This window comes from Pangasianodon hypophthalmus, chromosome 7, assembly GCF_027358585.1.
Source record: "Pangasianodon hypophthalmus isolate fPanHyp1 chromosome 7, fPanHyp1.pri, whole genome shotgun sequence".
Classification (NCBI taxonomy): Eukaryota; Metazoa; Chordata; class Actinopteri; order Siluriformes; family Pangasiidae; genus Pangasianodon; species Pangasianodon hypophthalmus.
This window is the reverse complement of record NC_069716.1, coordinates 23,601,567-23,623,510: the sequence shown is the minus strand read 5'-3', so window position 1 is coordinate 23,623,510 and position 21,944 is coordinate 23,601,567. Positions and strand designations below refer to the sequence as shown.

General features: G+C 40.4%; 2 protein-coding genes across 4 annotated transcripts; one reads left to right on the top strand and one right to left on the bottom strand.

Annotated features, from left to right (window-relative positions):
• The first annotated feature begins 530 nt into the window (after nucleotides 1-530).
• On the top strand, nucleotides 531-5,639 carry tmem178ba (transmembrane protein 178Ba). Its single transcript, XM_053235602.1, has 4 exons — nucleotides 531-3,290; nucleotides 3,908-4,024; nucleotides 4,741-4,878; nucleotides 4,997-5,639. Exons 1-4 carry the CDS (start codon nucleotides 2,936-2,938, stop codon nucleotides 5,254-5,256), a joined length of 870 nt encoding a protein of 289 aa, XP_053091577.1. The 5' UTR covers nucleotides 531-2,935; the 3' UTR covers nucleotides 5,257-5,639.
• A 72-nt stretch (nucleotides 5,640-5,711) lies between these two features.
• Nucleotides 5,712-20,354, bottom strand: cnot4a (CCR4-NOT transcription complex, subunit 4a). 3 transcript variants are annotated; one of them, XM_026918404.3, is made up of 13 exons: nucleotides 20,130-20,354; nucleotides 17,309-17,540; nucleotides 15,370-15,567; nucleotides 13,815-13,901; nucleotides 13,630-13,731; nucleotides 12,955-13,080; nucleotides 12,640-12,764; nucleotides 12,310-12,519; nucleotides 10,912-10,969; nucleotides 10,559-10,814; nucleotides 8,600-9,010; nucleotides 8,135-8,380; nucleotides 5,712-7,119 (listed from the first exon to the last, which is right to left on the bottom strand). In XM_026918404.3, the coding sequence occupies exons 2-13, from the start codon at nucleotides 17,480-17,482 to the stop codon at nucleotides 6,803-6,805; spliced, it is 2,310 nt and encodes a 769-aa protein (XP_026774205.2). In that variant the 5' UTR covers nucleotides 17,483-17,540; nucleotides 20,130-20,354; the 3' UTR covers nucleotides 5,712-6,802. The 3 variants fall into 3 exon arrangements, with proteins under 3 accessions (XP_026774205.2, XP_026774206.2, XP_053091576.1); XM_026918405.3 differs by having other exon boundaries at nucleotides 8,135-8,377; XM_053235601.1 differs by lacking the exon at nucleotides 12,955-13,080.
• Nucleotides 20,355-21,944: the final 1,590 nt, after the last annotated feature.

Sequence of the window (21,944 nt, the reverse complement as noted above, 5' to 3'; positions counted from 1 at the left end):
AGTCGACTCTTCGATTCTTTAATCCTAGACACTGTGAAGGGAGAGTCGACTCTTCGATTCTTTGATCCTAGTCACTGTGAAGGGAGAGTCGACTCTTCGATTCTTTAGTCCTAGCCACTGTGTTGCGAGAGTCGACTCTTCGATTCTTTGATCCTAGTCACTGTGAAGGGAGAGTCGACTCTTCGATTCTTTGATCCTAGTCACTGTGAAGGGAGAGTCGACTCTTCGATTCTTTGATCCTAGTCACTGTGAAGGGAGAGTCGACTCTTCGATTCTTTGATCCTAGTCACTGTGAAGGGAGAGTCGACTCCTAGGCTGGGGGGTGTGGGAGGGGGGGGGGCGTCACCATTGCTTATTTTTTGGAGACATTTTCAAATGGTAGCACACCAAGTCAGTAATGTATCTAAACCCTTTTTCATACTGTCTTCGGGACTGGAGAAAATGATTTTCCAAGGCAGCTAATTCAAACAATTTTGGCGCGGAAATGAACCAATCAGAAACCAGGAGGGGTTAGCGGATATGACGTGTATCGAGCTATATAACAGATGCCGCTAGGGGTTTTTGTTCAGAGAGTACACCTCCTAACCCTAGGTAATTTCTTGCTTCCTGTCCGGTGTGATTACTGTTTTTCTCTCCAGCTTTCAGTAAGTAACAGGAAGTTTGCCATGGCGCTCCGGTGTTTATAACAGTTAAAAAAAAAAAAGCTTGGAGAGTGCTCTCTGAAGCTCAGTGTTTCCGGTTTGCGCGTGCCGTGTTGTGGACAGCCAGGCTGCCGCCAAGAGGTCTCCCCTCTGCCGCAGTGCGCGCGAGCCCGGAGCACACACCACACACTGAGCAGATCAAACTGAGCATGGCTGCACTTTGCACATCCTTCCAGTGATCATGCAGAAGTGGCCCCTGCTCAAACACATGCCTTCGTAAGCAATTCCAGCTTGCTGTTTCATGTACTCTGAGCTGTCTTCATTTTTTTTTTTTTTTTTTTGTTACTTTAATGTTTAGTGATCTGACGCATGCTTTAGCTGTGTTTTATTCTCAGCCAGCAGACATGGACATCAAATCATCAACATAGAGCTTAGAATCATTTAAAGATGTTGCTCTGCTGTGTGCTGATATTCTTCCTTGCTCATAAATACTTTTTATGCTGGAAATTTCTTTAAAAATGTGTGAATGAGCCTACATCTAATTGCATATCAGTAAAATTTCATGATCAACCAAATCTTGTCTTGATACAATTAAAATTTCACTGAAGATGCTTCAGAGAGACTTGGACCAGTTTTATTTTAATTAAATTAAAAGTTTTACAGCACCCAATGTGCTTTAATGTGTTTCCACTCTAGTTAGTGGGATTTATAAAGAAAATTGACGCACATCATAATGACAAATTGACATGCATCAAGAAACAAGCCTTTCAGAGAGCTTAAGCCCTCAAAGTTGCTAAATTGCCTGATATAAAAGTGATTCTGAAAATGATTGACTTCTTTGACATTGTTCTTTCTTCCTGTAGTGGAAGAAAGGAACAGGACTATGCCCTTGCACACTTGATTCAGCTTGTATGACCAGATTATGGTTTAATACTAGCATGGAGAGTGAGATGTGTGGTTGTCTGGTCTAAAATGCATTAATGATTAACTATCAGGTTTGGCAGGGGTTGGTGAAAGCATTTGCTGATCTCTAGATGCACAGAATTAATTTGGCTCATCATTAAAACTAGTGTTTCTTGCTGGATAGTTTTGGTTAACTACTCTAATGCTCGGGGCTGGACAGGGGAAATGGTGAAATCTGTACATTGGTGTCTAAGCAAAGGCTTTTGCTCCCTTTAAACAAATTGCACTGTCTTTTTGGGAAATGCTGCATTAAAGAAATTCACTCTGTAATGATCTGGTCCTTTTATTTATTCTTTTATTTTAAATAAAAAAAAAAAAAAAATCTTAAAATACTTTGCTTGTAGTTCCTCTCTTTGCAGGTTGCTCCACTAGAGGTCACTACCTTCTCAACATGTATGCCCTTTTTATTTATTATTTTAAGAAAAAAAAATCCAATTTCTTTGCCTTTCAGAGTCTTCTTTCTCTTGACAAGACGAAGACTGGACAAATCTGCTGGCTTTTTGAGGCAACACCTTTCAGCTTTACCAAGAAGTCTCATTTCTGTTCAGTGTATGATCTCTGTTGTTAGGTTAAATACCTACTTGAGAGTAGCCTATAGGCCTACAATTTAACCACAAAATAAAGCCAACAGCTATTTTATTGGCTGGAATACTTATTTATGGACATTTGTGTAATTGTGTAGTAGAACATTTAATCCTCAGGGCTGAATTCTTAATTAACTTTAAGGACTACCTAATCATAGCAATGGATTAAACTGATTTGGAAATCTCTTCAGGTTACAGAACCAGAATTAAAGCAGATTTGTTCTAAGCACATGACCTGCAGTGGAAATGTGGACAGTCTTCTATGTATCTATGTATCTATCTAATGCATTAGCATAATGAATATTAATACCGTGTTATGCCTTTAGGGTATAAACAGGGTTAATTTATTAGGATAAAATGTAAATGTATTAAAATATAATGCACCTGTATAATTATGTAATAGAATTTTAGATATATGTAGATAGAGTAGGCAATGCAATGATGAAGCATTATTTGTGTACTGAAGAAATAGCTTGTTTTTTATTCACTGCAATGAACTAGCCATAAGTCAGTGAATGCAGTTGAGGGAAGAGCGGAAAGGTTGGATGTGATTCGCCGGAGTCTCGCGCAGCCGAGTCTGCCCTTAACGGTGCATTCAAACTGAACAGAGCTTCTGTGATTAACCGAAAGCTCGTATTTGCACGTGAATATTATTCTGTAGCCGGAGCATGCTGAGATTGTTTTGATCGGATGGAGCTGCTGGTGGTGCTGGGCTGCTGATGCGGCCTGAGCGGATCCGCTGCTGTGATGGCGATGGGTAAATGGCTGCTGTACGCCGGTCTCGCGCTTTCTCTGCTCGCTCTGTGCTTCCTCACGGTCGCGATATCCTCCGATCACTGGTACGAAACGGACGCCAGGAGGTACAAAGAGCGCTGTCGGGCTTTCTCGAGCCGTCGCACCGACCCGGGCTTCATCTACATCCCGAGCCACAGCCTGCCGCTGCGCGAGCCGCGGCCACTGATGCTGCGCGAGCGGAGGGAGCTGTTCGGCGCGAGCGCGGCGGACGAGTGCAAGCGCCGCTACAACTCCACCACCGTGGGGCTGTGGAGCAAATGCTACCGGCTCGGCTTCGACCAGAACATCGAGGAGCTCATTAAGAAAGGTAAGCACCTTCATCAGCCATTTTTTTTTACAAGCATTCCTTCCAGCAGTGTCTGATGTTTCAGTGGCATGGTTAATGAATCAGCTGAAGCCATGACAGTGCTGACACTCATGTTTTTCCTCACAACGCTTAGGCCACATCACTTCACACATATAACATCAAGCTGAGATGTGACACTGTCAAACCCTAACAGATCCTCACAAGCAGACACACTCCTCAGACACAAAGACCTAAGCTGCTGCACAGCTCTTTGCTACTATTTATAAAGTGGTTAATAACATTATACACTTGACAGCTTATAAAGTGCATAGATAAATATGATATAAAATATATTAGTTGGGAAAAATCATGATTTTACACATGTGAATGATAGGCCTTTTCCTGAATGCCACACATATATAAATAGATAGACAGATAAGGACCATATGTTCAGGAGCAGTACAGGCAAATGCCATCTGTGTAGCTGACTCATGCTGATGCTCATTATGAATACCACTGGCTCTTTTCCTTTGTCCCAGCTCCTGTCTTTCATATCTCTAGTAGTAGGTTGCAACATGCTCTTGTGTCACCTGATAACACTTGGCCTAAACTTGAACTTTCCTTCAAAATACACTTAGGGACTATCGAGAGGTGCTCCTACATCAAGTACTACTACACTTCGTCGACTCTGGTGCGTAAGGGTATCTCTTACAATATCACCAAGACCATTCAGCAGGACGACTGGCATGCCTTGCGTAAGTGAGATGTGCTCCATATTAAGAGAATATACTGAACTGTGGTCATTTATGTCATATGGATTAGGGGTTCGCAAAATTTTTGATGCCAGAGACACCTTGAAATGTAAAATAAATAATAATAATAAAATATGTAATTAGTCCAATTATTTTAATATTGGGCACATTAGATTTCATCAGATTGCACATTAGATTACATTATTTCTAGGCCTACTTGTATTTGAGTAATCTTCTATGCTTCTAATCGAATCTTCTATTCAATCTTCTATGGAAGTGAGCAAGGCAAGCAGGATTGTAGTTAGAAACTGTGGACCAAAAACACTCTTTATGTTCATATAGTGCTTTGTGCACCATAAATCTATTCATGTTCAGACATTGTCCAGCTGTAGTCCTCTGCATTCAACACCACCTTTCACCCCTCTAGCAATGGTCCTGAAGACAAGTGATAAAAATACACACCTAATCCAAACGGCTGCCTACACATGCTTTTGATATACTACATCATTGTATTAGCTAACCTACTGTTCATGTTGACCTTATGGCCTATCGGTAATAAATCAAGATGATTTGATTAGGAATATCATTCCAGAAAATGATTAAACCCTTGTGAATAAGGGGTGAAAGGTCTTTAAGATTATACCCCAAGCCACTTTATCACATTTGACACAGATAACTTGAAATCTTGATGGACATTTGATGCACAACTTGTTCCTCAGATCTGCGCCGGATGACAGCGGCCTTCATGGGCATGGCTCTGTCCATCATCCTGTTTGGCTGGACGATAGGACTGCTGGGCTGCTGCTGGGATCAGGGCCTCATGCACTACGTGGCTGGCCTGCTTTTCCTCATGGGAGGTAAGACTTGTAACATCAAGACCATCGCACATCTGACAATCTGTCCTGATGTCATTTCCCATTTCAAGCCTTTTTGCTTTAGCATTAAATGTTATTACCCCTTTTGTTTTTATCATAGGTACGTTTTGCATCATCGCTCTGTGTACCTGCGTGGCTGGCATCAATTTTGAACTTTCCCGCTACCCACGCTACATATTTAGCCTCCCAGATGACATAAGCCACGGTTACGGCTGGTCCATGTTCAGCGCCTGGTGTGGTTTGGGTCTGACACTTATTGCTGGTTTCTTCTGCACTCTGGCACCTTCTATTCAACCTCCACCACCACCTAGCCGTACCCCCTACCCCAAGTCCCGCATGGAGAATGGCACGGTGTGCTAAACTACTATGGAAAGGGCAGGAGGCGTGAAAGAATACATGCCTTAACTGTGTGTGTTCAGAGTGACATTCTGAACTTTTTAAAGGGAGTGAACACTCCAAATGTAAGCATGGACTTCCTGTGTGTGGACCACTGCAGTAAAAGCAGTTGTACAGATGTATAAACGCACTTGTCTTGACGTGATCAGAATATCCTCGATGGAGCAGTTCTTGTTCTTTTTCAGTGTGCATTGTGCATTTTCTTGATTTGAGAACATTTCACAAGACACATTCACAAAGACATCAAAGTTAAATATATAAATATATATCTGATGACAATAATGTGTCAGTAACATTACGTGCTGTTGTGATGTGCCCATTAGATAATAAAAACTCTTATTTTAAAAGTGCTGTGCATCATTTCTTTACTTTATGATGACTACAGAAATAAAAGGGGAAAAAACAGATTAAAACAGAGGCACTGAGTATTCAATTTTATTTAGGATTTTGTTGTTCCAGATCTGCAGAAAAGTCAATTCTTTTTTTTAGCTCTTCACTTTGTATTAAATGTGTTATCTCAGCAGCATGTTTAAAAACGAAGAGGTTGTACTATATTGAATTTTTCCTGAAAGAATGAAGGAGTGTGTCTGATAAATACTGTTTAGTATGGGCCACACAGCAGAGACCAAAACAAAAGAGAAATGATTAGGAGGGCCTGAATTGGCCAGGTGGTGTTACTAAAACATCAGTCATTACTAACCATTATCAGCACTTTATCTGCCATTTTTGCCACCCTTCCTTAGCTTTAGCACAACTACGTATTTCAGATAGTCATGTTTAGCAACCGTGCACTGCAATCTTGATGCTTTTCACTAGGAGTGGAGTGACAAAGTGCCACATAGTGGCACCTTGCACCCACCATAGGTCATGTGGTAGTGAGATAGGCCCCAAACCCCCGGCCATCAGCAGGGCAGCGCTCCATCCTCTGATACAGAGGTACAGCAGTGACTCCCCACATGCTGTCTGGGGGCATCAGGGGGTCTCTATCGATGCTTTGTGGCATTAAGACTTGTGCATTTAAACCATGCTTACACAAGGGTGACAAGTTCTGTTTTCATAACCTCCTTCTACTTCTGCAAGCCAGTCTAAATGTAAGACTGTCCAAACCTCACTGACATTGACAAGTATTTCCTCTGAAATGACTGTCCAAATGAGCTCACTGATAAACTAGTCATTAAGATCCCTGTCATTAAGTAACACATTCACAGTATTAGATCAAAAGTGGAGCCTAGAATGGATGAGTCCTGTATGAGTTTTTAACCATTATTAATAGTGTGCGCATCAAATGCTTCTCAAACCCTCCTTGATTGCTTACATGTGAACGATGGCCTTACCCCCCCCCCACCAAACTGTTTGTTAATGTGTGCCTCAAAATACAGGTGAGAGGAGGAGGATAATGGAGAGGGACAAAGGGTCAGACAAATAAGAGCTTATGTTATTAATGATCAGGATATTTGCGCATCATTACAGTTAAGTTAACAGGGATGGAGAAAGTGATGAGGTTCTGTCCCTAGTGGCGCTCCATGGCAGCGCTCTGTAGGAGGTCTGTTGTCGTCTGCACTGGAGGTCTGAAGGCTGTCTGGAAGCCTGGGGGAGGAGAGTGGAAGTGGCTGGGAGCGAGCGATGGAGGAGGGAGGTACGGCGCCCAGCCGCCTCTGTGCAGAGGAAGCCGAACTGTGGAGTCCAGCAGGCCCGAGTGACGAGGCTGAGACACCACTGAACCGCTCGGGCCGTCTATCTCAGTCAGAGCTTGTAGAGACTTGAGCCAGTGCGGAGGGTTCTCGTCCTGCACACAGTCCAAACTGTTGCCGGTGGATGATGGGATACCTGGAGCAGCAAAGCAAGAGAAAACAAGAACAAAAACAGAAGTTGGTATTTCAGTTAAAAGTCTGGTATTTGGATCATTTTTACAACTTTGCCATGAAAAACAGCAAATATTTTTAAAGACATTAATCATTTTTCTTCCATGACCTGATGTCATTCAGAGGGCATTTTTGCTTGATAAGGCAAAGGTTGGAGGGTCATAACTTAATATTTCAATAATAAGCATTTTGGTGGAAGATGATGGAAAAATAAGCATTCAGACTTGTATTGATACCAATAAACTGTGCACAATATGACCAGAGACACAGTCTAATGGGGGTTTAAAATAAAAAAGTTAGTTATGATTTTAGGCTGTATTTAAAAAAAATGTAGTCAGATGATATAAAAATCATAACAGAGAAGGATTATGTAAGCCTTGCCTTTGAGACAATATTTTAGCTTTCAATGTTTTTATCACTTTTATTCTACCTGTTATTCTGAGTGTATAGCTGCTCTAAAGGAGGTTCTTTTTAACAGTACCGCCTATGTAGTTTGCTGAAATTGCCAATATGTCGTCTGTTTCTTCCTTGGCCTGCAGAGTTCTTATTTTGTGTTTATTTTTTTCCCCCCTCACTAATATCGATATCCACCGTCACCATACTCGCTCTGTTCATGTCAAATTAGCTTGAGTTGATATTACAGAGATGAAATGACTCTGCTCCTAACCTCCTGATGTCAGTTTATTCGCAAACTCTTTTGCAAAACGTGGAATGGTTAATTAATAGGTACCTGTTCTGAATCAGCTCTGGCACTTCACCAGTAGAAAGGGGTTACAAATCCCAACTGGAAATGTGCCCAGGTGTGTTCACTTATACACTGGTACCACAAGTGTTAAATATTCAGACTACAAAGACCTTCAGTCAGCTGTTTTAAAAATCTTTGAGTGTGTAATCTGTAATATGTAATTTACATATTACAATTAATATTATGTACATATGTAATAATAAGTAATATGTAATAATATGTAACATGCAAGTACCAGTGATGATGGCTGGGTCCATCCAGCTTGTTGTGCCGTCCCAGCTCAGGCTGTGCGAGAGTCCCACTGAGCCTGTCGGGATCCCCATGTGGTTCATACTGGAGGTGGAGGAAGAGGAGGAAGAGGAGGATGATGATGTGGAATTTGGGATCCCTCCGAAGTTGATGTTGATGTTTGGAAGGAGTGCTCTCAGGCCGTCCTGCCACTCTTTCACATTTATGCTTTCCACTGAACCACTGTTTTCTGCTGAAAAAGGAAAGACAGTAAGAGAAGTAAGAGACAACTGCAGTGCATCTGAAGCAAATGTCCGAAGCACACAAAGAACTGGGAATGAGTTCAAAAACATGGTATTTGGATCACCAGGTTACAGCTGGACAGCTGCGCCTATCCCAGGTGTGACTATTTATTATCTGAAGACGCAGTTTAGTGGTTAAACAGTGTTAAAGCTATTGTGAGTGCACGCACCTGATATAGTTATTCCCCCAAGGCCTGTGCTGTGGTGTGGTGGTGGGCAGCCTGGGTCTAGGAAGTGGCTGTGTGTGATGTGGTTCAAGTGTGCGAGGTTGTTGCGGGTGGGCAGGCCCATCCAGGGCTGGCGTGCAGGGGTGGCGTGGGCGTGTGCGGGCAGGCTGAAGGAGTTGTAGAGGCCACGGTGCTGCAGCGGGGGAAGGCGTGGCTGGCCATTAGGAAGGACTGACGGGGAACGCGGCGAGGTTTCCTGCACCGACAGCTCCTTCTCGATGAGGTCAGCCAGTGCTTTCCTCGTCACATCGAACGGGTCAAAGCCTAGATCATCCTCCTGCTGCTGCTGCTTGGCCGAAGAGCCGAAGCCGAAAGCTGCTTGCCAGTCAGTGGATGAGGACACAGGGATGGTGTCTGGAAAAGACAGGCTTGGTGTTAACATTCACACTGCAGCATGCAATCGCTCTGTTCCTCTAGTATGACTTACAGGGCATGTAGCCTGTAGGCATTTATTTATTTTAAAAAAAAAAAAAAGTGAATCTCTGTGTTCATGAGCTAGAATTCGACAAATATGTGAAAGAGATAGAGAGCTCTCTGAGAGACAATTCTGACAATGATCCAGTTTCTGTCCTAATCTTGCATACAAGTAAAGGCTAATTATCAGGTTTCCTATTACATAACAGTAAGAAATTATAGAAGTCGAAAGTTGTCCTAGTGAGACAGGAGCTGAAAACATGACTGAAGATGAAGGTCACATCAGGAACGGAGAACTGTTTTACACAGCCTCAATAAAGTATAATATAATATAATATGCTAATAAAGCATAATAATATTTGGGCTATTTACTGGAGCCATTTATTCCTGAACTTCCCACTTATAGAAAACATTTTCATTAAAATTGTCTTTAGACTGAAGTTTATATAAGCCTACTTGATTTTGAATTATTAAAGTTTGGATTTAAATCTGTTCAAAAACCCATGATAATGTGGGATTTGACTTCCACTACATTAACATTTTTTTTTTAAATCACAGACCCCCCTGGCTATGAGAACCACTGGCCTAAATAATAATGAGCTTGCACAGCATTTCTGTCCAAACCTCTTCCACAAGACAATCTCATGCACTGGCGATGAAACTTAAAGGTATTTCCACAATGCGAAAGTCAGTAGATTAATCAAACACTGTTAGCACTTACAGCACAAACACTGAGAGATAACATTTCTGCACCATTAATCAACAAAAGTAATCAACAGGCCGGTCTCGAGCAGATTGACAGCTCGTCAGGGTTTACCTGAATAACTGACGGAACCCGACATTAAAATTATAGAGTCAGAGATGATGAACAAGTGTATGTGACTTGGAAGTGATATCATGGATAACTAGTACAATTAACAAAAGCAAACAAATCCTAAAAAACTCTCTCTCTCACATATACAGACGTGCTTTGCCTTTTCGGCGTGTCTATATTTGCATTCAAGTCATTTTGAGGTAGAAGACACACACGTATATATTAAAGACATGTCACAAGCAAAAAAATAAATAAAATAAAATGTTGGCAAATACAGTTAGAGGGTAAAAATATCCAGAGAACATCAGCAAACTGCTTAGTTGCAGCATGACCTTCGTGTAAAACAAAAAAAATTTTTTCATTCCAAATGTTGATAATGTAAGTAATTGTCCTACTCTTGCAAATAATTTGTTATGTCAGTCGTTAGTAATTGCAGTCGTAATGATTCTTAGGGGTCATTATGATAGGCTTAATAAATATGGGCCATGAACAGACTGTTAGCTAATCTGGGTGCAGTGGTAGCTCAGTGGTTAAGGTTCTGCTCTCCTGAATGTATGGTCATATGGTCAAATCCTAGAGCTGCAAGAGAACCTCTGCTGGGCTCAACCATTTACTTTAGATAATGTTAGATAAATTTAATGAGATAATATAAACACTGAGCTGAGTAAATATACCTGAGGTAAAGAGGCTCTGGGGTTCAGGGGTCATGGGCCAGTCAGATCCACCCTGTGGGGAGCTGGGGAAAGAGGGCAGGCTGCTGGGGATGGGGTTCGGATGTCTGAAGTTACTGTTGTCTGAGAAGAGCGACTGAGACTCAGCGGGAGCTCCCTCAAACGGTGAGCGAGCTGTGAGTTCTGCCACGCTGATGGGCACTGCCAGGCTTGGCTTAGAAAACCCAGGGGGAGGGGAAGGCGAGTCACTGTTCGGGACCTGAGAAAGCGAAAATACATACAAAATGTATGTAAACGTTACATAAGTTAACACTCCTTCAGCATGTATACCCTAAAGTGTAAAGAGTAGTTCTTACCTGTGCTATATTCTCTCCGTTCCCTATACTTACAGGTTCTGTAGGTTTATCAACAGGACTGAAAGAAAATCAAGATGTTTATCAGACCAAATGATTCCACATTAACAAAAGTACTATATGCCATACTGCATTTTAATAGCAGCTGGGTTACCATCTACCAATTTAAATGAAATACTGGTTTATCGATTAAAAAAAAAGATTTTTCAAATAAATGACACCATAAGTGTGCATCTCTCCATTACTACATTCAAGACAGGAAACACTAAACCAGGGGTGTCCAATGTCCGGCCCCAGGGCCAAATACGGCCCGTGGACAGATGTTAACTGGCTCGTGCCTTCTGTGTTAGAATGGACTGTATAATAGGTGGCCTGTTGGCCACACGTTGCAGTTTTTCCTGTCACCAGAAGGTGGCAGGAGACTGTGCTAACAAAATTAGCTATAATGCGAGAGCCTTTTTTTCTCTGACTAGACCTGCAAATTAATGAATGATATTTACTCATGGATTCATGGTTCCTCTCATATTAAAGCACTCTGAGTTAATATTCATTATTTATTTTCAACATCAATATACTATAGTAGTATTATGTCTCCTAACCTTTGCTGCTGTAACAATGCAAATTTCCCCATTGGGGGACGAATAAAGGATTATCTTATCTTATGTATATGTATGTATATACATATACATACATAGAGTATATATGACTGGCCCTTGGGTATTTCGATGCGGTCTAATGTGGCCCCTTTTGTAAAAAGCATGGACACCTCTGCACTAAACGGATGAGCCTTACCACCCAGGAAGGAAGTTCCTTACTAGCTATTTTTTTTCTCTCTCTTGAAGTTAATAAGACAAAAAACGTAGCTTGTCATGTTACTGAAAGACTGAAGACTTTCCTGTGGTGGAAAACTTGCAACTGACTGTTACAAAGTGCTGATACTGGAGACTCCTTCCACAAACATTAAAAAAACTATCCTTACAGAAAGCTTCATCATATTAACAAATATAAATTTTTCTTTGTTAATTAACACATTTTCTAAAAATACTAGAATTTCTAGAAATGACGTAAAGAAAGAGCGCATTAATATAAATCTGTGATTGCACCCAGAAAGGCTGCTGTTACAGAAAATCAATCAACAACTACTAACCAATCAGATTTGAGAATTCAACAGTGCTGTGGTATACTGTAAAATATATTCTCTGGCTATGCTTAAATTGCACACTATTGTACTAAAGTCTGTTGGAATAGTAGTATTTTGACCTTCATATGATGTGATTTTGATTTGCTCTTCTGATCAAATCAGAAGATCCAATGTAATCCTGTGACATTCTTTTCAGAATATTTGATTTAGAGTTGCTTGGTTAAAAGTTCTTAAACATTTGGATGAAACACAATGTGTACCTGGTAGGTTCTAAGACTGAGGGAAAGTGCGAGAGTCCTGTGTTTTGATCTGTTCCTAACTCAGTGTCTGGTTCTTCCGGGGTCATGTGATCTGAGTCTGTCAAACAATCTAAAAGGGGCGGGGACTTTCGATGTTCTGTCGGTAAACCGTTCACTAGTTTACCGTAACCCTGTAATAAAGGCCAACCATCTTTACCACCGCTGTTCTGTCTGTGGAGGAAAAAACACAGTTTGCTTACGGGATGATTTTTAAACCATAAGGTGAAGCAATCTTTAATATTTAAGATGCAACTTTGCTACAGTATGAAAAGCAGACCAGAAAATCCCCACCTTTGGGTAGCATTTGCTTTGTTTTTAGACTTTTCTCCTCCACATGTTGAAGTTTGTAGAAAGTTGGGATTTGCTTTATAAAGATCTTGGAGTAGTTTTTGTTCATATTCCTGGTGTTTCCCAGCCTACATAAACAAAATGACACATTACCAATATATTAAGACAAATTTTACAAGATGATCATCTGCTTCACTTGTGACCACAAAGAATTGCTTCAGTCTCTTCTATATGGTCTGTTTCAGCTAACATATTTTTTATAACTTTTAAGAAAATGCTTTTCCAGTGATGATAAAGAAAACACGGGTCTGCTCTCACCTGCATCTCCTCTTTAGTAAAACTAGCCGCCTCATCTCCTAGTTCATGCAGATACATGCAGTCCGGCTTAGGGCACTGCATACTTTTGAGAAAATAGCTGCAGTATTTTGTTGTGCCTAAAGAAGCCTATAAGACAAAAACAGCTAGCTCAATATAAACATCTACCTCCAATAAATAAATTCACTTGAAATTTCGGCCCAATTAAGTGCCAATAACCATCTGTTCAACATGAGATATTGTTACTGTAGGCAATATGGCAAAAAACACAATATCACCATATTTGAAGTCACCAGCCTTTTTGACCATACATCAAGTTGTGTATGGTCAAATCTGATCATAAAACAAGTGTATGCAAAATCCACCATCATTTTCCTTATTCATTAATTGAATCTTTGGCACATGTGTATGATCAAACTCATGTCTGGTCAAAGCGAGTGTAATATTTTAACAACCTCAAGAAAAGCTTGATCTGACCTGGATGCAGTCTTGAACAGGTTATTCGAAGGTACTCAAAGATGCTTAAATATCATCACACATTTCTTTAAGGTTATTAATTCATATCGACATTAAGACATCTTACATCTTAATGAAAAAAATCAGTCAAAGATTATAATATGAAAACATCACATCAGCATCAGTAAACCTATATGAAATGTGTTGCAGTATTGTGCTCACCTTGAGTGTTCTCCCATCGACTACCACATTATTAACACACTGTATTGCTCTTAGGGCATCTTCTGAGCGGATGTATGTAACGTAGGCACTGGCACTAGGACCCTGCGGAGTAAACGTGTATATTGTTTATTTACAGATAGACATTTTGGCTTACAAACCATTTCTGTGGTTGAGGTTACTCTCACCTGTGAGCCCGCATACGACGTACTGTTATTGATGACCACTTTATGTATTTTGCCAAACTTTCCAAAATACTCCGGCCTCTTAAGGACCTGCAAAATTGACATATAACTACAGAGTTTAGATCATCAGAACAGCACAGGAACAACACACGAAGACAATAAAGCAGCAATCAGTCTAAGGCGTATATAATCAAGAAGTGCTGTACTTTTAGTTGCAGTTCATCAACTGGAAAATGAGAAACTACACTGAATCATTTCTGCACTGAATAGGTTCCTTTTTGGAAGTTCCACTCACTCTGATATTAAACTCATGGTTAAGAGATTCACAAAACAAAGCACCAACTGCACCTGGGGCTTTTACAAACATTGATAATATAACAATGTCTTCTTGACAATATCACAATGACCTTCACTGGTTTTCTAAACCCATATATTCAATACCACTCTGATATGCACTGAGATATGACATTTTGGATTCCACATAAACACACTTAAACAACCTAAATACATAAATATAGCTTTAATCGTATGCCAGGCATGGTGCTTTTTTGGTTAGTTCCGCATCTCTTAGCAAACCAAGCATCCAGCTATTTTTACTCACTTTGCTGTGGGTTTTAAAATCCCAAATTAGTAATGAGCGCTCCTTCTTATCACACTACCAGTCCATGAAAGCAAAGTGGCTGGAAAATTGAGGTACAGTACTTTTTTTTTTTTTAAAAAAAAAAAAGGAATGATGACTCACCCAATCTGTTACTGACGGTACAATGCAACATGGCACATATTAGATCCACTACGCTACACTTGGGTCAGTAAGACAATTCTGATTTCTGCAATTGTATTTTATGGGTACAGCATAACAGACATTTCATTCTAATGTTAATCTTTACAAAATTATGACAGATTTTATATGATGTCTGCGTGCAATGATGACGCTGGGTCAAGTCACTATTACTGGTAAATTGTAACAGATGCTATTATATTCATTATATTACATTAATATTAATTTTAAATGATGATCTAGTCAGCATGAAGTATGTAATGAAAAGTTTCATGTTTAGCATGAGACATAGGCTGCCACAGTAATTACTGATAATGGTGACATAAAAATCTCTTTGGATCTAAACGGCCATGACTATTACTGACACAACACACCTGCCATATTTATGACATGATCATGTATGCAACAGAATCACTGGATGAGAAAAAATGTCATGATATAACTCAGCCTAGAAGAGTAATGACCTCTAAATAAAATATTATGCTAAATGTTACAGATTCATGTTCATTTCCAACCATTAAAGCGTCACAATATCCCATGCTGTGCTAAAGGTGTATCCCAAAGGTGAAAACAGGTGAAAATATACTACAGCATGATCAATCACAAATGGTCAGTAACAACAGTGTGTCTTAAACATGCGTAATTAAAGCCAGCTCTCTTGTTTACTAGTTACAAACCTGAAATAAGCAGGGGATGACATTAGTCAATGCCTGAGATGTGTTACTAACAATAGCTGCTGTTCCATCAGAAACTCTTTGTGTGTTGTAAAGCTCCTCTTACCTCAGGGTCCGCGAGCCTCTGCGAGAGACCCACCACGAACACGAGGTTCCGCTGCACCACGCGCACGCTGGCCAGGTGCTTCCGGTTCTCCGTCACCTTCTGCTTCTTCTCGTTCTGCTTCTGCTTCTTCTCGTTCTTTATCCTCTGGATCTCCTCCTGTGAGAGGGGCTTGTACACAGCCGGATCCTCAGGGTACGGCTATAGCACACACAGGACGATCGATTAGACACTGCTGTGCACTTTCATGCTATGAAACCCCACGAAACAAAACCCTCGCAAAACAAAAAAACACCTTGCAAAACAAAATCACAGCATAAATGTTCTAATCAGCAGTGTATAAATATGAAAACGATTAACAGCAGAAAAGGACACTGGTGAAGGGAAATATATCATCCTCCAAATGCAGACTCTAGCACTCAGCGACAGTAGTATTCCCGGAGACGAGGGTGGGTACTGAGCTTGCTCATTGTGCCTTGGGCCTCCACTTACACAATACTAATACAACTTTGACTTCAGCTTAGACTGTGACTAGACTGATTATTTGTGAACTGCAATGAAAATAATCTGTAACGTAACAGGGTCAAATCCTAAATGGCTTCCTATTGGACATATTGTGCACTACACAATGTTTATATTATATACAAATATAATTGTCCCATAAAGTGAATAAAGTGGGACAGTGATAATGTATATATGGCCAAAAGTTTGCGGACACCTGACCATCACATTCATATTTACTTTTTTGATCATCCCATTTCTGATTTAGTCCTCCTTTGCTGTTATAATAACCTCCACTCTTTTGAGAAGGCTTTCCACTAGATTCTGGAGCATGGCTGTGAGGATTTGTGTTCATTCAGCCACAAGAGCATTAGTAAGGTTAGGCACTGATGTCAGGCGAGAAAGCCTGGGGCACAGTCAGCATTCCAATTCATCCCAAAAGTGTTCAGTGGGGTTGAGGTCAGGGCTCTGTGCAGGCCACTCGAGTTCCTCCACACCAACCTTGGCAAGCCATGTCTTCATGGAGCTCGGTTTGTGCTCAGGGGTATTGTAATGCTGGAACATGTTTGGGCCTCTTAGTTCCAGTGAAGGTAAAATTGTAATGCTACAGAATGCAGAGACATTTTATGTAATTGTGTGCTTGCAACCTTGTGGCAACAGTTTGGGGAAGACCCACATATGGGTGTGATGGTCAGGTGTCCACAAAATTTTGGCCATATAGTGTATATAGGGAGCAGGAAGCCTTTCGGGGTTTGGCCCACTCTCTCAGGGCTGATGGTTACCATAGAAACAGGCATAAATATGGTTGGCATTGTTAAACATGTTATGGAGAAAAGTACATGTGCAGTATGTACAAATGTGTTTTCTACACGATTTCTATGTTATATTTTAAATTAAGGTATATTAGGTTTGAAAATGTTATATATCTGATCTTTTACAGGGTTATGAGCCTTTCTCCGTTCGAGTAAACATGAGCCTGGTCTTGTATAACTGGAAATAACTGCCCGGGAGTGCTGCCAAAATGGCCGCCTTTGTGGTGGTCAGACTTTACCATAATGCTTAGCATTGTTGTCGCTATGGTTACCACATGAGAGACGCAAGCGATTTTCATCTGCTGCATCAGACTCTATGTTGAGTGGGAACTCTGACTCTAACTCAAACAGGAAGTAGAGAGACACAGGCAAAGTAGAGAGAATTTCATCACCTGCTGTGTTTAAATCTGTGGGTTTGCTGGCATTCACATCGTCCAATTTACTGAACATCGCTATAGATGGAATCTATCAGCAATTCCCAATGCTGGCAATTGGCTCAAGAATAAACATCCTAATAAACATCACTCATTCATCCATCCCTAAACTACGAAATGAGAGCAATTAAACACACTATTCTCTAGGCGGGGAAGCAAGTCCCTAAGCATCATCCACCAGCAGCAGCACCGTACCTTTCTGCAGGCTGGGCAGAGGCCGTTCTCGTCTGTGCGGATACGATGCCAGCAGAAACGGCAGATCTGGTAGCCGCAGGTACACGGGAAGAAGTTGACGTCATCGATCTCCAGAGGCTCCATACAGAGAGGGCACTCCATTGGGTCTTCCTTCAGCTCAGGGCTACGGGACATCTTATTGCACTGGTACAGGGGCGATCACGGCAACTCACCAGAATGAGACACAACAAAGCTGGAAGGAGATGGGAGATGCAGAGAGGACAGATTTTAGGCATGAAGATGAGATTTGTGAGGACTGCTGGCGCAGGAAAACATAAGTCATTACCAGTGGCCACCAGCGGTCATGTAAATTGACAGCATATAGTAACATGATCACAATGGAAGTAACACAAGACTCAGTGTACATTCCAAACAGGGGAACAGAGTCATTTAGTCACCACATCTGATTTCACATCTCATCATCAAGGTTACGTCTAATCACTAATACAATAATCTTTGTGTCAATATAATACATTGATGAGGTCGTAGTGATTTTTTTAAAAATACAGTACAGATATCAAAGCTCTGAGTATTACCTGATACTCGATACTGATTAATACTGAAATCCTCTTAGTAACTGAGTCGATTATCTATGAGAAAGTTATGAGAAACATGATGGAGGTGTGCTTCATGACAATGTCTGCTCTATGTTCATGTGCCTCCCTAAGAGGCAGTAGAGAGAATTCTCCTAACTGTATATAATCCTATAGCTCTTAATTCTACTAATACTGAATTCTTAATCACATGGAAAACAGATGTTGTTTATTAAATCTTTAGAGTCAGTAAGTTTTCTGCCACAGGAAAGTCTTCAGGACAGAGGTCACTGTGCTTCGCTGTTTCTCTGTAACATGACAAGCTGCTTTTTTTTTTGTCTTAACTTCAGGAAAGAGAAAAAAACGATAACGTTGAGAGAACGACTCTTTAGAGTTGCTATAACGTAAGTGATAACAGCAACTCGAAGACAATCCACAACATTAAATGTAACTATAAATGGATAAAAACTATAAACCATTCCAACCGTCAGGTCACATCACACCACCCTGTCGTTGATTATGTTCTTGTAATTGCGCACACTGTCGTGATTTATCCCTTAGAAATATTTATAATATTTACAGCAAGAGATTAAAGCTCATTTTGGAAATTTCCTTCATATTTTGGAGGAAAATCAGTAGAAGGAGCTACATAAAATACATTCCTAACAACTGGTCAACACAAAGTGATGTAAAGACAATCAGGATTTTGAAAACAGTCTAAAGAGACAGTAAAGTTGGATACAATCTGACTGAGCTAAAAAAAAAAAAATCACAGAAATTAAGAAGATGCGTATCCAGTATTGAGTATCAATGGTGCTGGAAAGGTATCAAGGTGGAGATGACACATTTTCTGATGTGATGAGACGTTGACTGAGACAACACAGATTTTGCATTGAGCACAGGACATAATTTGTCTTGCGTAACATGGCCAGAGTAGCTCACTGAAAGTCACTTGGTTATCGTGAAGATGTCCGTATCGTGTATCAGTTGAAATTTCAGTCCTGTATCAAAAACGGAAAAGCTGGCATGTAGTAAATGCAGGTGGAAATTTTTAATCTGCTGTCAGAAAGCGTAGATTAATTTTCGATAACAGCAGCTTTTCTGTGAGGATGCGTTTATTTAACATTTATGGAAGGAGTCTTCAGTGTCAGCGCTTTGTAACAGTCAGTTATCTAAAAATGGGAAAGACTTCAGAACAGGGGACTTTGCGCTTTGTGGTTTCTCTGTAACATGGCAGGCTGTAAATTGTCTTGCAAAATACCTTATTAACTTCAAGAGAAATGAAAAAGAGAAGCTGGTGAGGGAACCACTGTTTATAGCGCCTATAATGTAAGTAATAACCCAAACCTGTCCTGCACAACATTAAATGTAATGATTGCAATCAATGACAAGTCGTTCTTTAATAAATAAAAAAAAATTATATGTTGCCAAACTGCTGTGGTATAAGAGGGATGAAAAAACCTCCTGTTCTATGTGAAGAATAAACCACTGCTTTGTGTCGATGCCACATCACACCACCCTGTTGTTGATTACTTTCCTATAACAGCATGCCCTCAGATGATGATTACATATCATGCTACACTAACAGTGAACAATATTTCCATTTGCCAATTATTTTTCAAAGACAACTCAGCAACAGCCAAAAACTCTGAAGAATTATAATAATTACAGTTACTATAATGTATGTATCGTTTTACAACTATAACCAGAAACGTCTAAAAGCTGGTGTTATATAAAAATCTGTCATCTCTGTAACTCGGGTTTCATGGTGACATGTTTCGGCGGTAACAGGTTTCAGAGTGACACCGGTCAGGTGCTTCCACAGCTGGGACAGAGCTCGAAGAGACGAGGGGCAACCAAAACACACCACATAAACCTCCTCTTTCAATTCACACACCAGCAGGAACAAATCTACCTCCCCCCTCGGGCATTTCAACACTTATGATAATCTAGGAATCACAGTTTTTCCGGTATATTCGTGTGTTTTTGAGTGGCTGAGTGTGTTAGAGACTGCGGCCTACACCGGCCCGAAGCCTGCGCCTCTCCCACTGCTCACTCCGGCTCTGGCCAAAGGGACGCCCGGTGTCAACCTTTGACTTTTCCCCTCTACTCCCACTTAGGCTTCGAGGTGCTTCCACAAGGGGTGTCGTATATAAAAATCAGTATAAGTCTATTAAAAACATAACATTTTCAACACAACTGTGGTGAGAACATTTACGGCGAGCGGTAGGTAGTTTTTGGATACTCACTTTAGCCGGGATTCCTCTCCGAAGATATTTGTACAAATATCAGGGCGGAAATTGTTTTCTCAAAGCAGCTGGAGTTTCTCTACTATCCTGTCCGGCTCTGTTCTGGTTTGAAATCTTGGTTTTGATATTTAGTCTAGTCTAACTATTTCTTTAGGCAGCAGCGTCTTACTACCATCTTACATTAAATTGAGGAGGAGGGAATACAGTATCCGCTCACCGCGCACTGTGTTTGCGCACATAGGGCCGAAATGCATTGTGGGAGATGTAGTTCATTACGGTTAGCGCCCTACCGTACAAAACTACAGTTACATTCTTGGGACAGGGGTCAACTTGTGAACTAAGCACCATGCGTATTCAAGTTTTTCTTTTTTTCTAGTAGTTCTTATTAACAGTTACAACACAATGCTGTTGAATTCGTGAATCTGTTTCATCAGAAGGTGTTGATTAATTTTCCATAACAGCAGCTCTGACAATAGTAATTCAATTCAATTTTATGTATATAGCACTTTTCTCCACTTTTAACAAAGGACATTGTCACATAGCAGCTTTACAGATATCTGGATATGGATACAGATTTAGATTTATCCCTAATGAGCAAGTCAGAGGCGACGGTGGCAAGGAAAGAGACGACATGAGGTGTGAGACAACACAAGGAAGAAACTGTGAGAGAAACCAGACTCAAGAGGGAATCTTTCCTCTTAGTGAGAATGTAAATCATTACTCGTCTACAGTTGCGTACTATAGAGTGAAGCAGTGCTAAGTGTGCTGGAAAAATCTTCAGTATAAGCATCAGGACCATTGTTGATTTCCATAGAGTTTTAGCTTTAAATCTTTAAATTTATAATATCTAGATGAATGAGACTTGAGCATAGTTTTTAGCAAGTCCAATCATTAGGCTGTCCAAGTGACAACATCGACAATCATCTTAAGGGTATCCATAAGGTACCATCCACAGCTACCTGATGGTAAACTTTAGGCTATCCATGCGGGGCCATCCTCAGCAGCAGTGATTGATTCTCAGGTCAAGGAGACTCCAAGCAGAAGCTAATTCAAATCACAGGATTATATGAAGTAACTATAATGATTATATTATATTAATAAACCTTAATTATTTAAGGTTGGCGTGGATGGTGTGGATCATTCTACAGTGGATAACTTCACCTGGACATTATAGATTTAAAGATCTAAAGCTAAAACTCTACTGAAATCAACAGTGGCCCTGATGCTTATACTGAAGATCTTTCCAACACACTTAGCACTGCTTGACACTATAGTACACAACTGTAGAAGAGTAATGATTTACATTCTCACTAAGAGGAAAGATTCCCTCTTGAGTCTGGTTTCTCTCACGGTTTCTTCCTTGTGTCGTCTCACGCCTCATTTGAATGTTGACTTGTATAGTCAACGCTCCACATAATCTAGTTATGATAAAGCATAAATGGATAAAAAAGTGTTATTGTTATTATAAAAGTTGCTGTGTTGAAGCTTTCTATAAGGAGACATTTATTTAAGGTTCACTTCAGTCAGTGTCAATGTGTTGAAGGAACTAACATGTTTTACAGATGCTCCACTACCTTTAATGTAGCTATAAACAAAGTATGACATGACATTGATAAATTAAAAATTGTAATTGTTGTCAAATTGCTATAGTATAAGGGGAATAAAACTTCAGGATGCACTATTATAGCATAATAATTAACGTTAAGGTGGTAACAGTAACTCTGCGTCCTGTCAGGTCACAGCACATCAGCCTGTTGTTGATTATTTTCCTAACAATACTGTTTTTTAAAAAGCAAGAGAACACTTATTCTCTCA